The sequence below is a fragment of the Cebus imitator genome, unplaced genomic scaffold (assembly GCF_001604975.1).
Source record: "Cebus imitator isolate Cc_AM_T3 unplaced genomic scaffold, Cebus_imitator-1.0 Scaffold375, whole genome shotgun sequence".
Lineage (NCBI taxonomy): Eukaryota > Metazoa > Chordata > Mammalia > Primates > Cebidae > Cebus > Cebus imitator.
Genome location: NW_016107690.1, coordinates 1,012,713 through 1,030,502, shown reverse-complemented (window position 1 = coordinate 1,030,502; position 17,790 = coordinate 1,012,713). Strand labels below are relative to the sequence as shown.

Here is a 17,790-nt window from a genome sequence, read left to right as displayed (position 1 = left end):
TGTTGACCAGGATGGTCTCGATCTCTTGACCTCGTGATCCACCCGCCTCGGCCTCCCAAAGTGCTGGGATTACAGGCGTGAGCCACCGCGCCCGGCCCAGAAATTTCTAAGAAAAGGGTGGCAACTTTCCGGTCATTGGGTCATTGCCATGGAAAGGGTGGTAACTCCTGGGTGTTGCCGGCTGCTTCAACTCCATCCCTGTTTTAGCTACTTTTAAATTTGTTCCCGTATCTGAGTCCCACCTCCTGAGTCGAGTCTCACCTCCTCCCTCATGATGGTCGCCCCACTGCGCTGCAGCCTGGGTGACAGAGCAAGACCCAGTACCAAAAAAAGAAGAAAAAAGAGTCACACGTGCTGTTGTGTGCATCAGTGCTTTTTCATTGCTGTCTAGTATTCCAGGGTGCAAATATGTCATTTACTGATTCCCCTGTTGGGAGACACTTGGGTTGTTTCCAGTGTCTGCTGTGACGGTAGAGATCCTCCAGGCTGTTTTTTGGTGGACACACATCACATTTCTCTCGAGTGTGTCCCCAGGAGTTCAGATCCGAGAGCATCAGCCTCTGTGGCTTACACCCACCCGGTTAGCAAAGGCGAGACCTGTGGGCTGTGCCACCTTTTCCCGGGAATGCCTGCAGAAATGGAGCCAGCCTTTTGGAATGAGAATGGGAGGCTGGTGAGGGGCAGGTGGGGGCTGCTGGGACAGAGGACCCCCGCCCGCTGGTCTGCCAGCCACGTCTGAGCACGCTGGCTCATCTGAGTGCCTGCTGATGGCTGGCTTCTCCACAGGGAGCCGGAGCACGAGGTTGGCCCCGTGCGGGAAGAGCCCACCCAGGCGGCTCACGTGCCTGCACACTCCTGCACGAGCACCGCCCGGGAGTCGGGAGGAGATGGGTCACGCGAGACACCAAGGCAGCCACCATGTCTCCTGTGCCCTGATTCCCCCACCCAAAAACACTTGTATGTGTGTGTGTTGGGGGGACAGTAGGAGTGGACCCTTCTGTCTCTTTATAAGCCAGGAGGGGAGTGAGTGACCCAGGTCATTCGCTAACTTTCTGCTTCTCCCCCCTCCTCCTGGCACAGGGGAGCCCTCCCCCCACCCGATACCACTGCTTTCTGAAGCGAGCGCCCCCCCCCCACCTTCCGGTTCCCGCACGAGTGTGACAGCAGCGTCCATGGGGGACGTAGTTTAATCAAATCTCAGCATTCTGGAATAGGATCCGAAATTGAATAACACAATCCCAGAATAGATTCTGGAACGGACCGTGGGACCCTGGAATCGAGGCTCAGATTCCAGGGGAAGCTGCCGGCTGGGCCGTCACAGCCCCGGACAACACTTCCCATCCCCAGAGCCAGAGCCTGGGGTTCCTGGAGATGGAGAGCCCCCCGCACTGGGACAGTGGGTGGGGGGAGGGGCAGAGGATCCAGCTTCCGTCTCTTGGCCAGCGAGGGAGGGACTGGGACATCTGGGACTTTGCTGTCTCTTTCTTCATGAGAGTCTTGGGGGCTGAGGGACATCCCAGCACCCTCGGCCACGCTGCTGCTCATCTCATTTCCCGGGAAAGGGATTAATTTGTGTGTCTGGGAGTCCTTCTCTGCTCAGACATGGCAGCTGCCTGGAGCAATGTTGCCCTCCTGAAACCCCTCCCCGTGCACACTGGGGTCATAGAGGTGGCCCCTGGCAGGACCCCCACCTCCCATGCTTACCTCCACACCTCAGGACTTGGCCCAGAGTGAAACCAAACCTGAGAATGGGCAAGGGGCCTTAAAACACCCAGCGTCTGACAGTTCCACCTCCGGACCTCAGTTTCATCATCTGCAAAATGGGGCCATAGAAGTGGTTTTTTTGTTTTGTTCTGTTTTGTGTTTTTGAGACAGTCTTTCTCTTGTCACCCAGGCTGGAGCGCAGTGGTGTGATCTCAGCTCACTGCAATCTCCACCTCCTGGGTTCAAGCGATTCTCCTGCCTCAGCCTCCCGAGTAGCTGGGATTACAGGCGCCTGTCACTACATCCAGCTAAGTTTTGTATTTTAGTAGAGACGGGGTTTCACTATGTTGGCCAGGCTGGTCTCGAACTCCTGACCTCAGGCGATCTGCCCGCCTCAGCCTCCCAAAGTGCTGGGATTACACCCAGCCCCTAGAAGTGTTTTGAGGTAAGGTGAGGCCTTTTGGGTGCTGAACGCAACACCCGAGCTCGGCACACAGGCACGGAATAAATGAATGAACCATCCTGGGTGTGTCAAGCTGTGAGACTCAGGGCGTCGTGTCATCTTTCTGGGCTTGTGCAGACACCGAATCGTAAGACACTGCCTGGCACCAGCTCTTGGGTGACTTCCCGTGCCAGGCACTGTGCCCGGCATGCTCTTGGCCCACGGGGATGGGGCCTGGGTTTTGCTTTCTGAGGAATCTAAAAACCCGTGTTTCATTTCCGCTGTCATTTGTGGACCCTGGGCTAGCCTCTTGGTGGGGAAAGGGGGGTCACAGATTCCGGTGCCCTTCTGCCCCTGTTCCCACCGGAGCTCCCCTGAGGGAAGGGCAGTGTGTGTGTTTAGGGGGATGGGGTTGCAATCGAAGCAATGCCTGGGCAAGGCAGTGGAAGCAGATGGAGAGAGAGCATGGAAGGCTTCACAGGGGAGGTGGCATTTGAAGGGAAGGATGGGATGCAGCAGGGGTGATTCCGTCACTGGCCATGTTCAGGGGGCCATGGCAGGAGGGGTGGGGAGGAATGACTGGGGCTGAGCAGCAAAGGGCCCTTGAATGCTAGGATGAGGGGCTGAGCCTCTACCCAGAGGGCAATAGGGAGCTCCAGCAGCATTTAGAGCAGGGCAGTGCTTGGCCTGGGTGTTTCAGAGAGGCTGGGCTGGGGCCTAGGTAGGAGTGAGGAGGGTGAATGGTGTCTGGGGCAGCCCAGACGAGGGGTCCATCTTCCTCCCTTCCCTCCACACCACCTGCAAATAACCCATCTGGGGCCACCCCTGAATCTCTTTTTTTTAGACAGAGTTTCACTGTTGTCGCCCAAGCCGGAGTGCAATGGTGTGACCTTGGCTCACTGCGCCTTCTGCCTTCCAGGTTCAAGTGATTCTCCTGTCTCAGCCTCCTGAATAGCTGGGATTACAGGCGCCCACCACCACGCCCAGCTAATTTTTTCATATTTTTAGTAGAAACAGGGTTTCATCATGCTGGCCAGGCTGGTCTCAAACTCCTGACCTCAGGTGATCCGCCTGTTTTGGCCTCCCAAAGTGCTGAGATTCCAGGCGTGAGCCCCCCCTGCCTGACCCCTCCTCTGAATCTGTACTCTTCTAAGGGTACAACTTTGCAAATCCTGGAGACTCTCTGGCTGCCCTAGCCTCCCTGTGAGACTCCTTTGCAGTCATTCCCGTTGCCCACCCCCAAGGAGCCTCAGTTTCCCCATCTCTAGCATACACAGGTCAGACATAAGAGACTGTTTCTCAGCCGCCCCTGTGCAAGCCCATCCATGCTCACAGAGCCAAGACGCGCCTCAGCCCACAGGACCCCTTGGTTGGAGGGATGGCTGGGTCCTCAGAGCACGTCCCTCCTGCCCCTCTCCCTGCTGTAGAGATAGGATCTGGCTCTGTCATCCAGGCTGGAGTGCAGTGGGGTGATCATAGCTCACTGCAGCCTCAAACTCCTTGGGTTCAAGTGATCCTCCCACCTTGGCCTCTCAATCTCTCCTTTCTGGCCTTCATTTGCCCATCTGTAAAATGGGAACGTATGTTTTCATCTCATTAAGTTATCCTGAGACTAAATGGGTCAGCAGATGTAGGTATTGCTCCAACTTGAGAAATTGTGTCCAACCCCTCCAAACTCCTACTCCTACTCCAAAACCCAATGTAAATTTTCCATCTTCAGTTCAGGCCCAGGACAGCCTTTGGCTCTTCACTGTCCTCTGCCCTCTGCTCTCCCAGCTCCAACCCTGACCCCATGGGAGAGCTTGTGTCTGGCTCTGTCCCCCCCTCTGCCAGGCTAGTGGGGGGTCCTTCCTGGAGTTCCAAAATTACTCAGCCTGGGGCACAGCAGGAATGCTGCTGAAGAAATGGAGAGGAAGAGAAGGGTCAGGGAAGGGATGCGGCAATGGGGAGCCAGAGAAGGTGGAGGAGGGAGGCAGTGCACTCGGCAGAGACCTCGGTGGGACAGATGGAGAGAGGGAGCCGGGAGGAGGTGGGCAGAGCCAGATGGACGGGCAGGGGCGACAGGAGGGGTGGGGTGTGGGGAGACCCAGATCCCCTCCTGGCACGCCTCCTCCTGGCTCGGGCAGGCAGCGCAGGCAGGGCCCGCCTGGGCGTCGGGCGCAGGGCGCAGGGCGCAGGGCGCGCGGCGCGGGGCCCGAGCGTGCAGTGTGGCGGGTGCGCGCCTGTGCGCCCGGGGCGGCCGGGCAGGCGGGCGGCGGCACGTGGATGCCAGCCTGGCGCGCGTCTCCAGGCCGGTGGGTAAGGCGGGCGCCGGGCCGCGGGGTGGGGACAGCCGGGCCTTGGAGTTCGGCTTTGGTGTGGAGGCCTGGAGAGGAGGGGGCTACCCAGCTGGCTTCTCTGGATCAGACCAGGACCCCCTCTTCCCGGCCGCCCAAGCTGACCCAGGAGGGGGGAAGGGACCTCCCAGTAGGAGGCGGAAGGGCCCAGGCTATGTGATGGGTGGGGGAGATGGGGAAGAGGTACCCCAGCCCCCCAACCCCAGAACAAGGTGGGGGTGGAGGGTTCAGTGATGGGGGCAGATTCTCTCCCCGCAGCCGCCCCTCCCCGCCTCCCTCGTCCATCTCCAGATTATATTTAAATATCTCTTTTGTGCAAGGCAGGAGCTGGGCTCGCCCCTAAGAGGCGGTTTCCATGGCAACAACAATTGCCAGCTTCCGTGTGGTGAATCAGCGTTGCCATGGCAACCCCATCCTCATCTGCCCAAGGTGCTGGGAGGGGGGAGGAGGTGAGGGCCAACGGAGGTGGGGTGGGAGGGGTGGGGGGGAGCAGGAGGCTGGAGCTCCTGCAGGTGCCCCCCATCTCTCCCCACCTCCCCTGGCACCCCCCTCCCAGCCCAGAAGCTGGTCCCATCTGGTTGCAACCATCTCCCCTCCTGCCTCCAGCCTAGCAGGGTGTGGTACCCAGGTGGAAAGGGCCCTGGTGTGTATGCATGGGGGGCATGGGGTGGGAAGGCGGTCCAGCTAACTGGATGGGGGAGGGGCACGGAGGTTTTCCTCTCCTAGGTGGTCAGGGTCCCTCTGAGGGTGTGGCTGGGGGGCAGGAAGTTTGGGCTGGGAGGATTGGGAGCACAGGGTCAGGGAGGCAGGGGCCTCTCTGGTTCTGGGGCCCCCAAGGCTGAGTTCAGATTGAAGAAACCATATGTGCCGGGGACATACACTCAGGAAGGAGGGTGTCAGAATGGGAGAGGGTCTTGGAGAGGGGAGGGGACCCAGAGATGAGGAAGAGTCTCTGAAGTGGGAGGGGCTTGAAGAGAAGAGGGAAGCTTGGTGGGGGGGTGGACATGCAGAGGGGTCTCTGAGGAACGGAGTGCAAACCGAGGGGTTGCTCAGGGTGGGAGAGAGGACATGGAGCTGGGATGGGGCTTAGAGAAGAGGTCAGATCACAAGGGACAGAGCTCCTTGGGGAGAGGACTTTGGGGGTTCAGAGATGGGGAGGGGGCCTTGTTTATGGGAGTGGGTGGACAGATCACTGAACCTGGAATCCAGAAAGTCTTCACTCACCACGACCTTACACAGGTAACTTCTCTCTTAGACAAATAACAGAAACCTTGATGTTGACATCTGTAGAATGGGGTGAAAACTGCACCTCTCTCTGACGCTTGTTGGGCAGCTGTGCTGTGATTAGAGAACCTGGCATTTGGCCGGGCGCGGTGGCTCACGCCTGTCACCCCAGCACTTTGGGAGGCCGAGGTGGGCGGATCACGAGGTCAGGCGATCCAGACCATCCTGGCTAACGTGGTGAAACCCCATCTCTACTAAAAGTACAAAAAAAATTAACCAGGCATGGCGGCGTGCGCCTGTAGTCCCAGCTACTCGGGAGGCTGAGGCAGGAGAATGGCTTGAACCCGGGAGGCGGAGGCTGCAGTGAGTCGAGATCGCACCACTGCACTCCAGCCTGGCGACACAGTGAGACCCCGCCTCAAAAAGAAGAAAAAGAAAAAGAAAACCGGGTGTTTTTCAAGTGCGTTCTCTGCCAAAATTCAAAAGTCAGAAGAGTAGAAAGAGCACTTCGGAACCCATAGGGCTCGGGGGGCATGGGGATCTATTTCAAGTTTGTCTGACTTGGAAAAAGCTCTGAGACTAGCAGTCTTTCCCATTCCAGATGCCTCTCTGTGTTGGTGGAAGTTGGCCACTTCCTTCTGGCCCCTTCTGTTCAGCAGGTTTCTCCATTTCATCCATGTGTCCCTCCCCATGTGGAGAGATACTGTGGTCCCCTGTCTGGAGAGAGACAGAACAAGACATAGACACTTCTGGCCCTGAGACAGAGGGAGGAACGAGCCCAGAGGAGTGGGAAGAGTCCCTGCATGGACATTTTTAAGTTGGGTTTTGAAGGTTGAATAGGAGTTTGCCACAGACATCAGGTTGGGAGAAGGGTTCTGTCCCAGGACCAATGGAGATACAAATGCCTCCCCAACTCTCACTTCCCTGGAACCTGTTCTCAAATATCCGAATTAGCTCATACCTAGGACTGGGTATGTTGTGAGGGTTGGTGCAAGGGAGAATTTGTTTCTTCATTAAACATGATTTTCAGTGCCTGGGGCGGGGGACAAAATTGTCAAGAACAATGAAACCAGATGGCAGGCGGGTCCACTCAGGTATGACCCCACCCAAAGCTCCTGTATGACCCCTCCCAAAGCTCCTGGGAGATGTGGCTAAATGTAGCTGCCTTGGTGTATCGGTCAGCACTGCTGAGTAACAAACGACTCCAGTAATTGTATTTTTTCTTGATTCTGCAAAGCTCAGTCTGGTCTCAGCTGGACAGTTCTGTTGGCCTCTCTTGGGGTCACTCCACAGCTGCAGTCAGCTGAGACTCCACTGGGCTTAGCAGGAGAGGACGGGGAGAGGGGGGCTCCTCTTGGGCTTCTCCACCGGGCAGTCTCAGGCTTCCAAGAGTGGAAGCTACAAGGTCCCTCGAGGCCTAGGCTCAGAACTCCCACAGCTTAACTTCCACCACATTCTGTGGGTCACAGCAAGTCACTTGGCCAAGTTCAAGTGCCAGGAGTGGGAAAATAGACTGTAGTTCTTGAGGGTAGGAACTGCAAAGTCACATCGTACTAAGAGACTGGAGGAAGTGGGCCTATCGCATTTGGGGAAGCAAGGAGGTTTCCTGAAGGAAGGGATATTGTTGTTGGGTTTTGAGGGCTAACTAAGAGTTTGCCACACAAGTCCCCTTGTAGGCGGGACCGTGTGTCATTTGCTTTGACTGGGGTATTAGTGGGGTGCTGAGGGCTGGTGGTGGGAGGTGAGCAGGGCTGCACGGCAAAGCTCAGGCAAAGCCCCCGCCCACCACACTCCCACCATTGAGCCTGACTTTTCCCTTACCCCTCTCTCTGCAGATGGCGCGGCCAATCCAGGTGAAGCCTGCGGACAGCGAAAGCCGCGGAGGTAGTTGTCATCTCTCTGTGGCTGCCAGGCTGGGGGTTGGCAGAGGAATGGGAGAAGAAGGAAAATCTGTTCCTTCCTCCCTCCCCCAAAGGGACAGTGGCCAAGGCCTGTGCATCTGGAACTGGCCTCCCTGCCCCAAAGCACGCAGTAGTCGCATGCCTGCTCACACACCTCTTGGTGGGGGGAGAGGCAGGGGCTCCAGAGAGCAGCAGGGGCTATGTCCATAGACCCCAAGGGAGGATGGAGGGGTCTAGCCAGGTCCAGCTGCCTTCCCCCTAGAGTTTGAAATATCCCACTCCCTTCAGGGTGCAATAATCCAGAGACTTTAAACACAGACGATGGGGGCCTGAATGGCTGTGGATTGCTCTCTGGGGTCTCTGTGTGCAAATGTTTGTGTGCTTGTATGTGCATGCTTGAATGTGTGTGTATATGAGTGCACACCCGGCTTGGCTGCGTGCAGATGTGTGAGTCCGTGCACGTGTGCATTTGTGTTTCTGCAGATGGTGCACATGAGCACGCGTGTACGGTGTGCGGTGGGATGCCTTCCTGCCCGCGTGCATGTGCGTGTGCCCGGCCTGCGCATGGGCGTGTTTGCACGTGCGTGCTTGACTGTGGGAGGCTGGGGCCACTGGGGTCTGCGTGGGGCTGGAGCTTGCTGTCAGGACATCCCCATGGCGGGGACATACTCTGCTGTTCCTTGGGACCCAAAGCTAGTCATTCTTGAAAATGTGTATATTTCCTCTCCACCTCAAGTGGAGACTGAAGAGGGGCAGCCAGACTTGGTTGAGTGATGTGGGGCAGGAGTGTTAGGACCTCTAGGTATATGTAGGAGCCCGGTAAAGGGGCTGGGAACCCATTTCACACTTTCCACCCTGGCTGCCAGCGTGGGACAGGGAGAAGTGAGGTGGTGTCTGCATGTCCCCACTCTATTTCTCTCTCTCTCTCCATCGCCCTCTGTGTATCTCTTTCTCCTTTTTCTCTTCTGTCTCTTCATCCCTCTTATTCTCTCTCTGTCTCTCGCAGTCTCTCTCGCACGTGCACTCTCTGATCTGTCTCTCTCTGCCTGATTCTCGGTCTCTCTGCTGGTTTTTCTCTCTCCTTCCCACCCCCATGAGTGACAGCTGCCGAGAGCGGTTTCCATAGTAACCCAGCTCGCCGTCCCTCGGAGATGAAGCCACCACGTTCCCCATTACCAGGGAGCATGCGATTACCCAAAGGGGCAGAGCTCACACAGGAGAGGCTGGCCCAGCCCCTGCTCAGACCAGGTTCCAGCCCAGCCCCACCCGGCAGAGGGTCCAAGCTGCCAGGGCCCCTGGTCCTGTGAGCACGTGAACCCTCACTCCATTCCACAGATGGTGACTGCCTGTCCCCTCTTGATCCCGACAAGGTTGGGCAGGGGCCTCTGCTGGGCACCAAGAGGGTCCAGGGACCGTCAGTGCCCATCTCCGCTGGCAGGTACGGGGGAGCAGACAGAAAGACAGACAGGGACCCAGGCCCGGCGAGGCATCTCCTAGCCGTAGTGTTCGGTGCAGGCTGAGTGCACCAGAGGGAGAGGTCATCTCCGCCTGGAGGGGGAGCAGTGGAGCAGAGACCCCAAAAGACTGCAGGGAGTGCATTCCAGGCGGGCAGAAGCCCGGAGATGGGAACCTGCAGGGCCCGTGGGAGGGTGGAGAGATCCGGGGCAAGGAAAGGGCGCGGCTGGGTCCTCCCTCGCAGGCGCAGAACCGGAGCCGGCAGGACCCGGGCGCCGCATCTTCCTGCCCTGCCGCCTCCACTCTGCTGGAGGGAGGGAGGGAGAAATCCCGGAGGCCCTCCCGGAGGCCGGGGACTCGGCTGAGGTGGGTGTCGCCGCCCACAGGGGACCGGAAGCTGTTCGTGGGGATGCTGAACAAGCAGCAGTCAGAGGAGGACGTGCTGCGGCTGTTCCAGCCCTTCGGGGTCATCGACGAGTGCACCGTGCTCCGGGGGCCTGACGGCAGCAGCAAAGGTGACGGGCGGGGACTGCGAGAGGGGCGGGGCTGGCACTGGGGGCGGGGCCTGTGGGGAGGGTGGGGCCTGCAGCGTGGGGAGGAGCCGGCTATAGCCTGGGACCCTGGGGAGGGGTGGGGCTTCTCCAGGGGTGGAGCCTATAGTGAGGCAGCAGGGGCAGGGCCTGTGGGGGAATTGCAGGGGCGGGCCTTGGGAGGGGCTGGGGCTGCAGTATGGGGAGGAGCTGGCTCTGGGGTGGGACCCTAGGAAGGGGCGGGGCTTCTCCAGGGGCGGTGTCTGGGTGAGGATACAGGGGGCGGGGCCTTGGGAGGGGCTGGGGCTGCAGGGTGGAGTGCAGCTGGCTCTGGGGGCAGGGCCTGTGGGGTAAGACCCTAGGGAGGGGAGGGGCTTTACCAAGGGTGGGCCCTTGGGGAGGGCTGGGGCTGCAGGGTAAGGAGGAGCTGGCCCTGGAGAGGCCCCAGGTTTCACCAGAGGCTGCAGCAGTGGGGCGTTGGGTAGGGGAGGGGCTACAGGGAGAGGTGGAATTTGTAGGGTTAGGAGGGACTGGCTCAGGGGCGGGGGGGGTGCCGTGGGAAGGAGAGGGGCCATGGGAGAGGGCGGGGCTGAACACACTGAGTGGGGCTGGCCAGGTGGGGCGGGGCGAAGCCCATAGGAGGCTGGGGCTGGTGGGGAGGAGCTGGTTCACAGGGGTGGGGTTGGGTAGAGACTGGTCCCGCATGATCCTACCTGCATGCTCTCTCTGCATGGGGGCTCTGGGGACCGGCCCTGAAGAGGGGCGGGGCTGCGGTGGGGAGGGCGGGGATGCAGGGGCGTGGCCTTGGATGGGGCGTGGTTGGGGAGGGGCAGGGCTTCTCCAGGGGCTGCTTGTGAGTGGTAATGCAGGGGCGTGGCCTTGGGATGAGGCGGGGTCTGGAGAGGGGCGGGGCTTCTCCAGGGACACAGTTACCTGTGTCCTTTGGTCTCGGATTCGTCCACCTGACTGTTGGTAGAACTGTTTCCGCCTGCTTCTGTCTGAGTCTATACGATTTGTCTATATGACTGACTGTGGTGGTCTCTGCCTGTCTGGCTGCCTTCCTTCTTGAGAGTTCAAATGACGGTGTCTGGTGGTCTCTGTCCACAGAGCTCATCTGGAACCGAACACTCTGGTCTTTCCTACCTTACTAGGACCGAATGTATCCGATGGTTTCAGAGCATTGCCTGGTTCTTCCTTTTTAAAATTGAGATGTCATCCACATCCCACCAAATTCACTCTTTTAAAATGCACAGTGAGGCCAGGCCTAGTGGCTCATGCCTGCAATTCCAGTACTGTGGGAGGCCAAGGCAGGTGGATCACTTGAGGTCAGGAGTTCAAGACCAGCCTGGCCAACGTGGCAAAACCCCATCTGTACTAAAAATACAAAAGTTAACCGGGCGTCTTGGCGGGCACCTGTAATCCCAGCTACTAAGGAGGCTGAGGCCTCCGGCAGGTGGAGATTGCAGTGAGCCGAGATGGTGCCATTGCATTCCAGCCTGGGCAACAGAGTGAGACTTCATCTAAAAAAGAAAATGTATAATCTATTCATAAAGCCGCGCAACTATCACCACTGTGTAATTCCAGAACATTTCACCCCCTCCCCCCACAATATGGCTGGTCCTTCCATAGTACTCTATCAGTCTGGAGCCGGGTCTGGTGGCCTCTGCCTGTTCTATGACTTTGTCCGTGGGACTGTGTTTGCATTAGGCTGTATCTGGTGGTCTCTGGTGGTCTGTCTGCTTGTGTGGCTCTGTCTGGGTCTGCTCAGGTCTCCTGGTTGATCATTTCCATCTATCTGGCTGAGTCAGACAAGGTCCGTCTGTCTGGACCCACACATGTCTCTGCTGACTCTGCCTATGGGACTGTGTGTCCCGCGGTCTGTCACTTTAACTCCGCATATCTGATCATAACTATCTGGACTATGGTCCTGTCATTTGTTCTGATGGACGGGACCTCATCCCTGACAGTGCCCAGCCTTGCACTGTCCATCTGGCTGTGTGCTTCACAAACTCTGTGACTGATCGTCTAACCAGCTATCCGGATGGCTGGCTGACTTTCTGCCGGACTAAATGAACGAATGGCAGGCTGGCTGGCTGGCTGCATGGGTGACCAGCTCTTCGTCTAACTCTGTGGCCGCCTATCTGTGCGATTCTCCTCCATTCTGATCCTTGGTCTGGCTGATTGTCCACCTATCTGTCTGAGCAAATGGCTGGCTGCCTTTCTGTCATCAGCTCTCCCTGGGAGCATGTCTGACACTGGCCACATAGGTCTCTGTGTCCCCTCTCATGTGTCCCCCACTCCACCAGCCCTGTGACCCCATCACTCCTCTATCTCCTTCTCTCCGAGCAGGCTGTGCTTTCGTGAAGTTCTCCTCCCACACGGAGGCGCAGGCGGCCATCCACGCCTTGCACGGGAGCCAGACCATGCCGGTGAGTTGCAGCTGCCCTTGGCTGTGGGGGTGGGCATGGGAAAGGGGTGAGGGGGACAGGGATGAAACAGGCCATAGTCTTACCATCACTGTCATCCAGTAGCCCCTGGCTGTCCTTCAGAGGGAGCACAAGTGGAGAAAGAGGTGCAGTCCCTGACTGGTCCCTTGCGTGGGTATATGCATGTGGGTGTGTGCAGATGTGGAGGTGAGTATGCAAGCAAAGTGTGTGTGTGCATGGATGTATTACAGTGTGTGTGTGTGGTTCAGCGTGTGTGGGTGAGCATGCCTGAGAGAATACATGCATGCATGTGTGTGTGAGTGCATGTTTGAGCACGTCATTACTGGTAGGAGAGTTATGTGAGTGCTGTGTGCACGAGGGGTGTGTGTGAGTATAGATGGTTAAGTGTGCCATTGTGTGCTAGTGTGTAGATACTGGCACATGTGTGTGTTTATGTGAGTGCCCGTGTGTGTTGCTACATGTGTGTGAGCGTGTGTGTGCGTGTGCCCGGGCCCTGGGGGAGGAATTGCATGTATGTGCATCTGCAGGTGCGTTTGCGGGCACATGTGTGTGTGTGCATGAGTGTGAGTGTCAGTATTGTGGGTGATTGTGTACACGTTTGTGAGTATATGCAGGTGTGAGTATAGATTGTGAGTGTGAGTGTATGTGTGTACATGTAAGGGTGTCCTAGAGGGGATGACACCTGGGTTGGATTTGCTGAGGACAAGAAGAAAGGCTGGGAGGTGGCAGCAGACAGCCCGGAGGAGCAACAGAAGATGGGGCTGCAATTCGGGGCTGCAAAGCCGGAACCTTTTCTTAGGGCAGTAGGGAGCCACAGATGGTTTAGAGCAAGGGAGGAGACCGGCCAGGTTGATTGCGGATATCCCTTTGGGGTCAATGTAGGGGATGGGCAGGGTGTAAGACTGGAGGTTGGGAGGCCAGGGGGAGGCTGGGAGGCCAGGGAGGAGGCTGGGAGTCCAGGGAGGAGGCTAGGGCAAGGTCCAGCTGAGGGAGGAGGAGGCCTGAGCTGGGGCCAGGTGGATGGGGAGGAGGCCTGGTCAGAAAACAGACGGTAGGGGAAGCCTGGATGGGAGCCATGGACTCCCTGGGTGAGGTAGGGATGGGGACCGGGGACAGGTCCCAGGGTCTGCAGCAGTAAGCAGCTGGCGGGACCAAGTAGTCACTGGGGATGGCCCTTCCCCTGATGATGGAGTTCCCGGGGGCCATCATGCCTACACACACATTTCCAAATCTCCTACAAGGAAGATGGCTCCTGGGAGGAATGACCCTCCCCTCTCGGCTCTGAAAGCCCAAAGCGGAAGGGCTTAGCTTACCCTCAATACAAGGGTAAGTGTTCTCAAGCTCAGAGACATCAGGGACAGGGCTGGTAGGCGTCTGGAGGAGTGAGTTCTCTATCAAAGGGGGCATGTCAGCCAAGACAGGGAGGCTACAGGGTGCATTCTGCTGGGAGACAGTTCATCAGGGAGGAACTGGTCGAAGGGGAAGATATTTTTCTTCTTAAGCCCAAATCAGGGTATGGGGGTGGGAATGGCCTCCTGGGCCCCTGACCCCAGGCCTCTCTCTCTCTCTCTCTTTTTTTTTTTTTTTTTGAGATGGAGTCTTGACCTGTTGCGCAGGCTGGAGTGCAGTCGTGGGATCTCAGCTCACTGCAACCTCCGCCTCCCAGGTTCAAGTGATTCTGCTGCCTCAGCCTCCTAAGTAGCTGGTGTTACAGGCACGTGTCACCACACCCAGATAATTTTTGTATTTTTAGTACAGACAGGGTTTTGCCATGTTAGCCAGGCTGGTATCAAACTCATGACCTCAGTTGATCCGCCCACCTTGGCCTCCCAAAGTGCTGGGATTACAGGCATGAGCCACTGCGCCCAGCCACCAGGCTTCTCTTGACACTGATATCAGGACCCATTGCCATGTCCTGACTGCACAGACAGATACCCCTTGCTCACCACCGTCTCAGCTGCCCAGGGCTGCCTGTTGGTAGATTTCAGCTGTGTGGCACCTGTCCCATGGGGTGGGATGGCAGTCACATGGTTTCTGTCTGTGCTCCAGCAAAGCAGGGCCTCCTGTCCCTAGTGGTGGCAGCCTTCCGCTGTCCGCTGGGTGGATGGATCACAGGTTCATCTGCTTGCACAGGGCACAAAACTGGGGCTGAACTCCCCGCTAGCTCCTGGCACGAGGGACAGAGTCAGGATCATCTACTTGTCCCACATCCTTCCTCTCCTGTGGCTGGAGTCTCACCTGTTCTCAGATGTGAGAGAGAGTTGAAGGGTCATCCATCTGTGCTCCAGTTGTTCCTTTCTGGAGATTGGAGTTTCAGGTGTGGGTGACAAAAGCAGGGTTGTCCACCTGAGCCTGCTGTTTTCCTTCGGAAGTGGGTTTCTCACCTGTTCTCACGTGAGCGGAAGTCATAGGTGCCTCCATCTGTGGCTTTTCTCCATCTATTTTGAGTGTGTGGCTGACAGTCAGGGCCCCCACCTGTGCCCCGTCACAGCCCCCTAGGTCTGGGCGCTGCACCTGCGCAGACGCCGCTGGGCCCAGGATGCTGATCTCCACGTGGTCCTTGCTGTGGCCCCTGGTCCTGGGACTGGGGGCCTGTGGACATGGCTGGCAGCCACTGGCATTAAGCCCCTCACCCAGGGGTCCTGAGCTGATGTGGATCCAGGGACCCCAGAGTCCTGGCTACCTCCCAGCCCGTTTCCCTCCCTGCTCGCTGCTGCCCCTACAGGGAGCCTCCTCCAGCCTGGTGGTCAAGTTCGCCGACACGGACAAGGAACGGACGCTCCGGCGCATGCAGCAGATGGTGGGCCAGCTGGGCATCCTGACGCCCTCCCTCACACTGCCCTTCAGCCCCTACAGTGCCTACGCCCAGGCTGTGAGTGACCCAGTGATGGCTTTGGGGGTCCGGCTCTGTCTCTCCCATCTCTGTCTACTCTCTGTGGGGGCTCCTGCCTCTTGGCCCATCTCCCGTCTCTCCCTCCATCTCCCTGACTCAGGGTCCTGTCCTGGTGTGGCTGAACCCCAACTCCAAATAGAGAGCAAGCTTAGACCGAGCCCCTAAATCCAGAAGACTGAGCCCTAATCTCAAATTAACACCAAATCTTGGACTGAGCCCCAGAACCTGGCTGTGCCCCACATCTAGATTAGGCCCAATTCTGGCTGAACCTCCAAATCCAGACTGACCCCAAACTGATACCTGACTTGACCAAGCTCCACCTTGGCTGAGACCTGATCCCAAGTTGAGCCCGAGCTCCTGACTGAACCCCTATCCCAAGCAGAGCCTCAATTTCTAACTAAACTTTGATCCTACATGGAGCCTTGATCTCAGTCTGAGCCTTACTTCCTAACTGAGTGTTGATCCTAGACTGAGCCTTAGTCCCAGGCTGAGCGTCACTTCCTAACTGAGTGCTAATCCTATACTGAAACTTAATCCCTGGCCGAGCCTCACTTCCTAACTGAGCCCTGATCCTAGTCTGAGCCTTGATCCAGGCTGAGCCTCACTTCCTAACCGATCCCTGCTCCTAGGCTGAGTTCCAATTCCTAACTGATCCCTGCCCCCAGGCAGAGCCTCGATCCCAGGCTGAGCTCCAATTCGGATCCCAGCCTGAGCCAAAATACCCATCCTGACTTCCCCTCTAGTTACTGGGGAACCAAGCCTCCCCTCGTGAGCCATGATCTCAGGCCAGGTGTCACCCCAACTGTGACACTTCTTCACCTCCAGCTCATGCAACAGCAGACAACAGTGCTGTCCACCTCGGGCAGCTACCTGAGTCCGGGCGTGGCCTTCTCACCCTGTCATATCCAGCAGATCGGCGCCGTCAGCCTCAATGGGCTGCCTGCCACACCCATCGCTCCTGCCTCTGGTGAGCCTCTGCTAGGAGCCCAAGGATGAATGGGCAGGGCCGGGGCCAGAACCAGCCTCCCCATGACCCTCTTCTGCTCCGCAGGGCTGCACTCACCCCCGCTGCTGGGCACCACCGCGGTGCCCGGCCTCGTGGCTCCCATCACCAACGGCTTTGCAGGTGTCGTGCCCTTTCCAGGTGGGCACCCTGCCCTGGAAACCGTCTATGCCAATGGCCTTGTGCCCTACCCAGGTAACTCGGGGTGGTCCTCTGGGGCCTAGGAGAGTGTCAGGGAGTAGAGATGATGTTTCTGGAACAAGTATGAGTCCCTGCATCACAGTGCCCAGGGATAAGCAGGGCAGGCAAAAGGGTGTCTCGGCTGAGCAGATAAGAGCTGTGGACATAGAGAGGCCATGGCAGGGTGATAGCACTTCAAAATGGTGCATCTGGATGTTTCTGAGCTTAAGGTCCAGTTCCTTGACCCTGGGTGGGCTCCTTAAGTCTCTAAGCCTCAGTTTGCTCATCTGGGAAAAGGAGCAGATAATATTAGTAACCTCATAAAGTTGCATCAACAATTTAATCCATGTGCAAAAGGCTTCACATGCCACCTGGTTCCAGGAATGGCACCATTGGTTTTTGTTTTGTTTTGTTTTGTTTCGTTTGAGACAGGGTCTCACTGTCACCCAGGCTGGAGTGCAGTAGCGTGATCACCCCCGCTTCTCAGGTACAAGTGATTCCCCTGCCTCAGCCTCCCAAGTAGCTGGGATTATAGGCGCGCGCCACCATGCCCAGCTAATTCTTGTATTTTTAGTAGAGATGGGGTTTCGCCATGTTGGCCAGGCTGGTCTCGAACTCCTGACCTCAGGTGATCCGCCTGCCTCAGCCTCCCAAAGTGCTTGGATTACAGGCGTGAGCCACCGTGCTCAGCCCAGAAATCGTATTCATCTGTATCATTTGGGGAGATGTCAATGCCTGGATTCATTCATTTATTCATTCAATACAAAATGAATGACCCACTGATTTGGACTGCACCTGTCTTCATGAAGCAGAGGTCCTTACTTTCTCTAGGCTACACCTACAATTTTAGGGCAAATACCTTCTAGCATCTAATTTATGGGAAGTAAGTCATCTGTCTTTCCACCATGTAGGAGAATTTATTTTTAACTTTTTATTTTTTATATTATTTTTATTTAGTTAGTTTTAGAGGTAGTATCTCACTGTGTCACTCAGGCTGGAGTGCAGTGGCACCGTCACAGCTCACTTCAGCCTCCATCTTCAGGGCTCAAGCAATCCTCCCATCTCAGCCTTCCTTGTAGCTGGGACTACAAGCATGCACCATCATGCCCAGCTATTTTTTAAATTTTTGTACAGATGGGATCTTGCTATGTTGCCCAGACCTCAGATTCCTGGGCTCAAGCGATTCACCCACCTCGGCCTCCCAAAGTGCTGGGATTATAGGTGTGAGCCACTGCGTCTGGCTTTAACATTTGATTTTGAAATGATTGGAGGTTCACAGGGAGTTACCCAAATACCACCGAGTAGTCCCATGTGCCTTTCACCCAGCTTCCACAAGGCCAACAGCTTCCCTAACCACAGAACACTGTCAAATCCAGGAAATGAACACTGGCACCATGCAATTAATTCAACTCCAGACCACATTCAAATTTCACCCCTTATTTATTTATTTACTTACTTATTTAGAGACAGAGAGTCTCACTCGTCACCCAGGCTGGAGTGCAGTGGTGCGATCATAGCTCACTGCATCCTTGAACTGTCAAACACCGGGGCTGAAGTGATCCTTTCACCTCAGCCTCCCGAGTCACTGGGACTACAGCTACATGCCATTATGTTTGGCTCATTTTTGATTTTTTTTTTTTTTTTTTTTTTTTTTTTTTTTTTTTTTTTTTTTTTT

The 17,790-nt window shown here is 56.9% G+C and overlaps 1 protein-coding gene across 7 annotated transcripts in view; it reads left to right on the top strand.

Annotated features, from left to right (window-relative positions):
- Positions 1-17,790, top strand: part of CELF5 (CUGBP Elav-like family member 5) — a 72,545-nt gene that overhangs the window by 42,524 nt on the left and 12,231 nt on the right. For 2 of the 7 annotated variants that reach the window (XM_037731007.1, XM_037731003.1), the window contains exons 1-8: positions 4,357-4,444; positions 4,803-4,931; positions 7,542-7,590; positions 9,449-9,577; positions 11,942-12,021; positions 14,765-14,911; positions 15,758-15,899; positions 15,984-16,130. In XM_037731007.1, coding sequence (XP_037586935.1) covers positions 4,884-4,931; positions 7,542-7,590; positions 9,449-9,577; positions 11,942-12,021; positions 14,765-14,911; positions 15,758-15,899; positions 15,984-16,130 — 742 coding nt within the window. In that variant the 5' untranslated portion in view covers positions 4,357-4,444; positions 4,803-4,883. The other 5 variants (XM_037731002.1, XM_037731005.1, XM_037731004.1 and 2 more) reach the window with 5 other exon arrangements.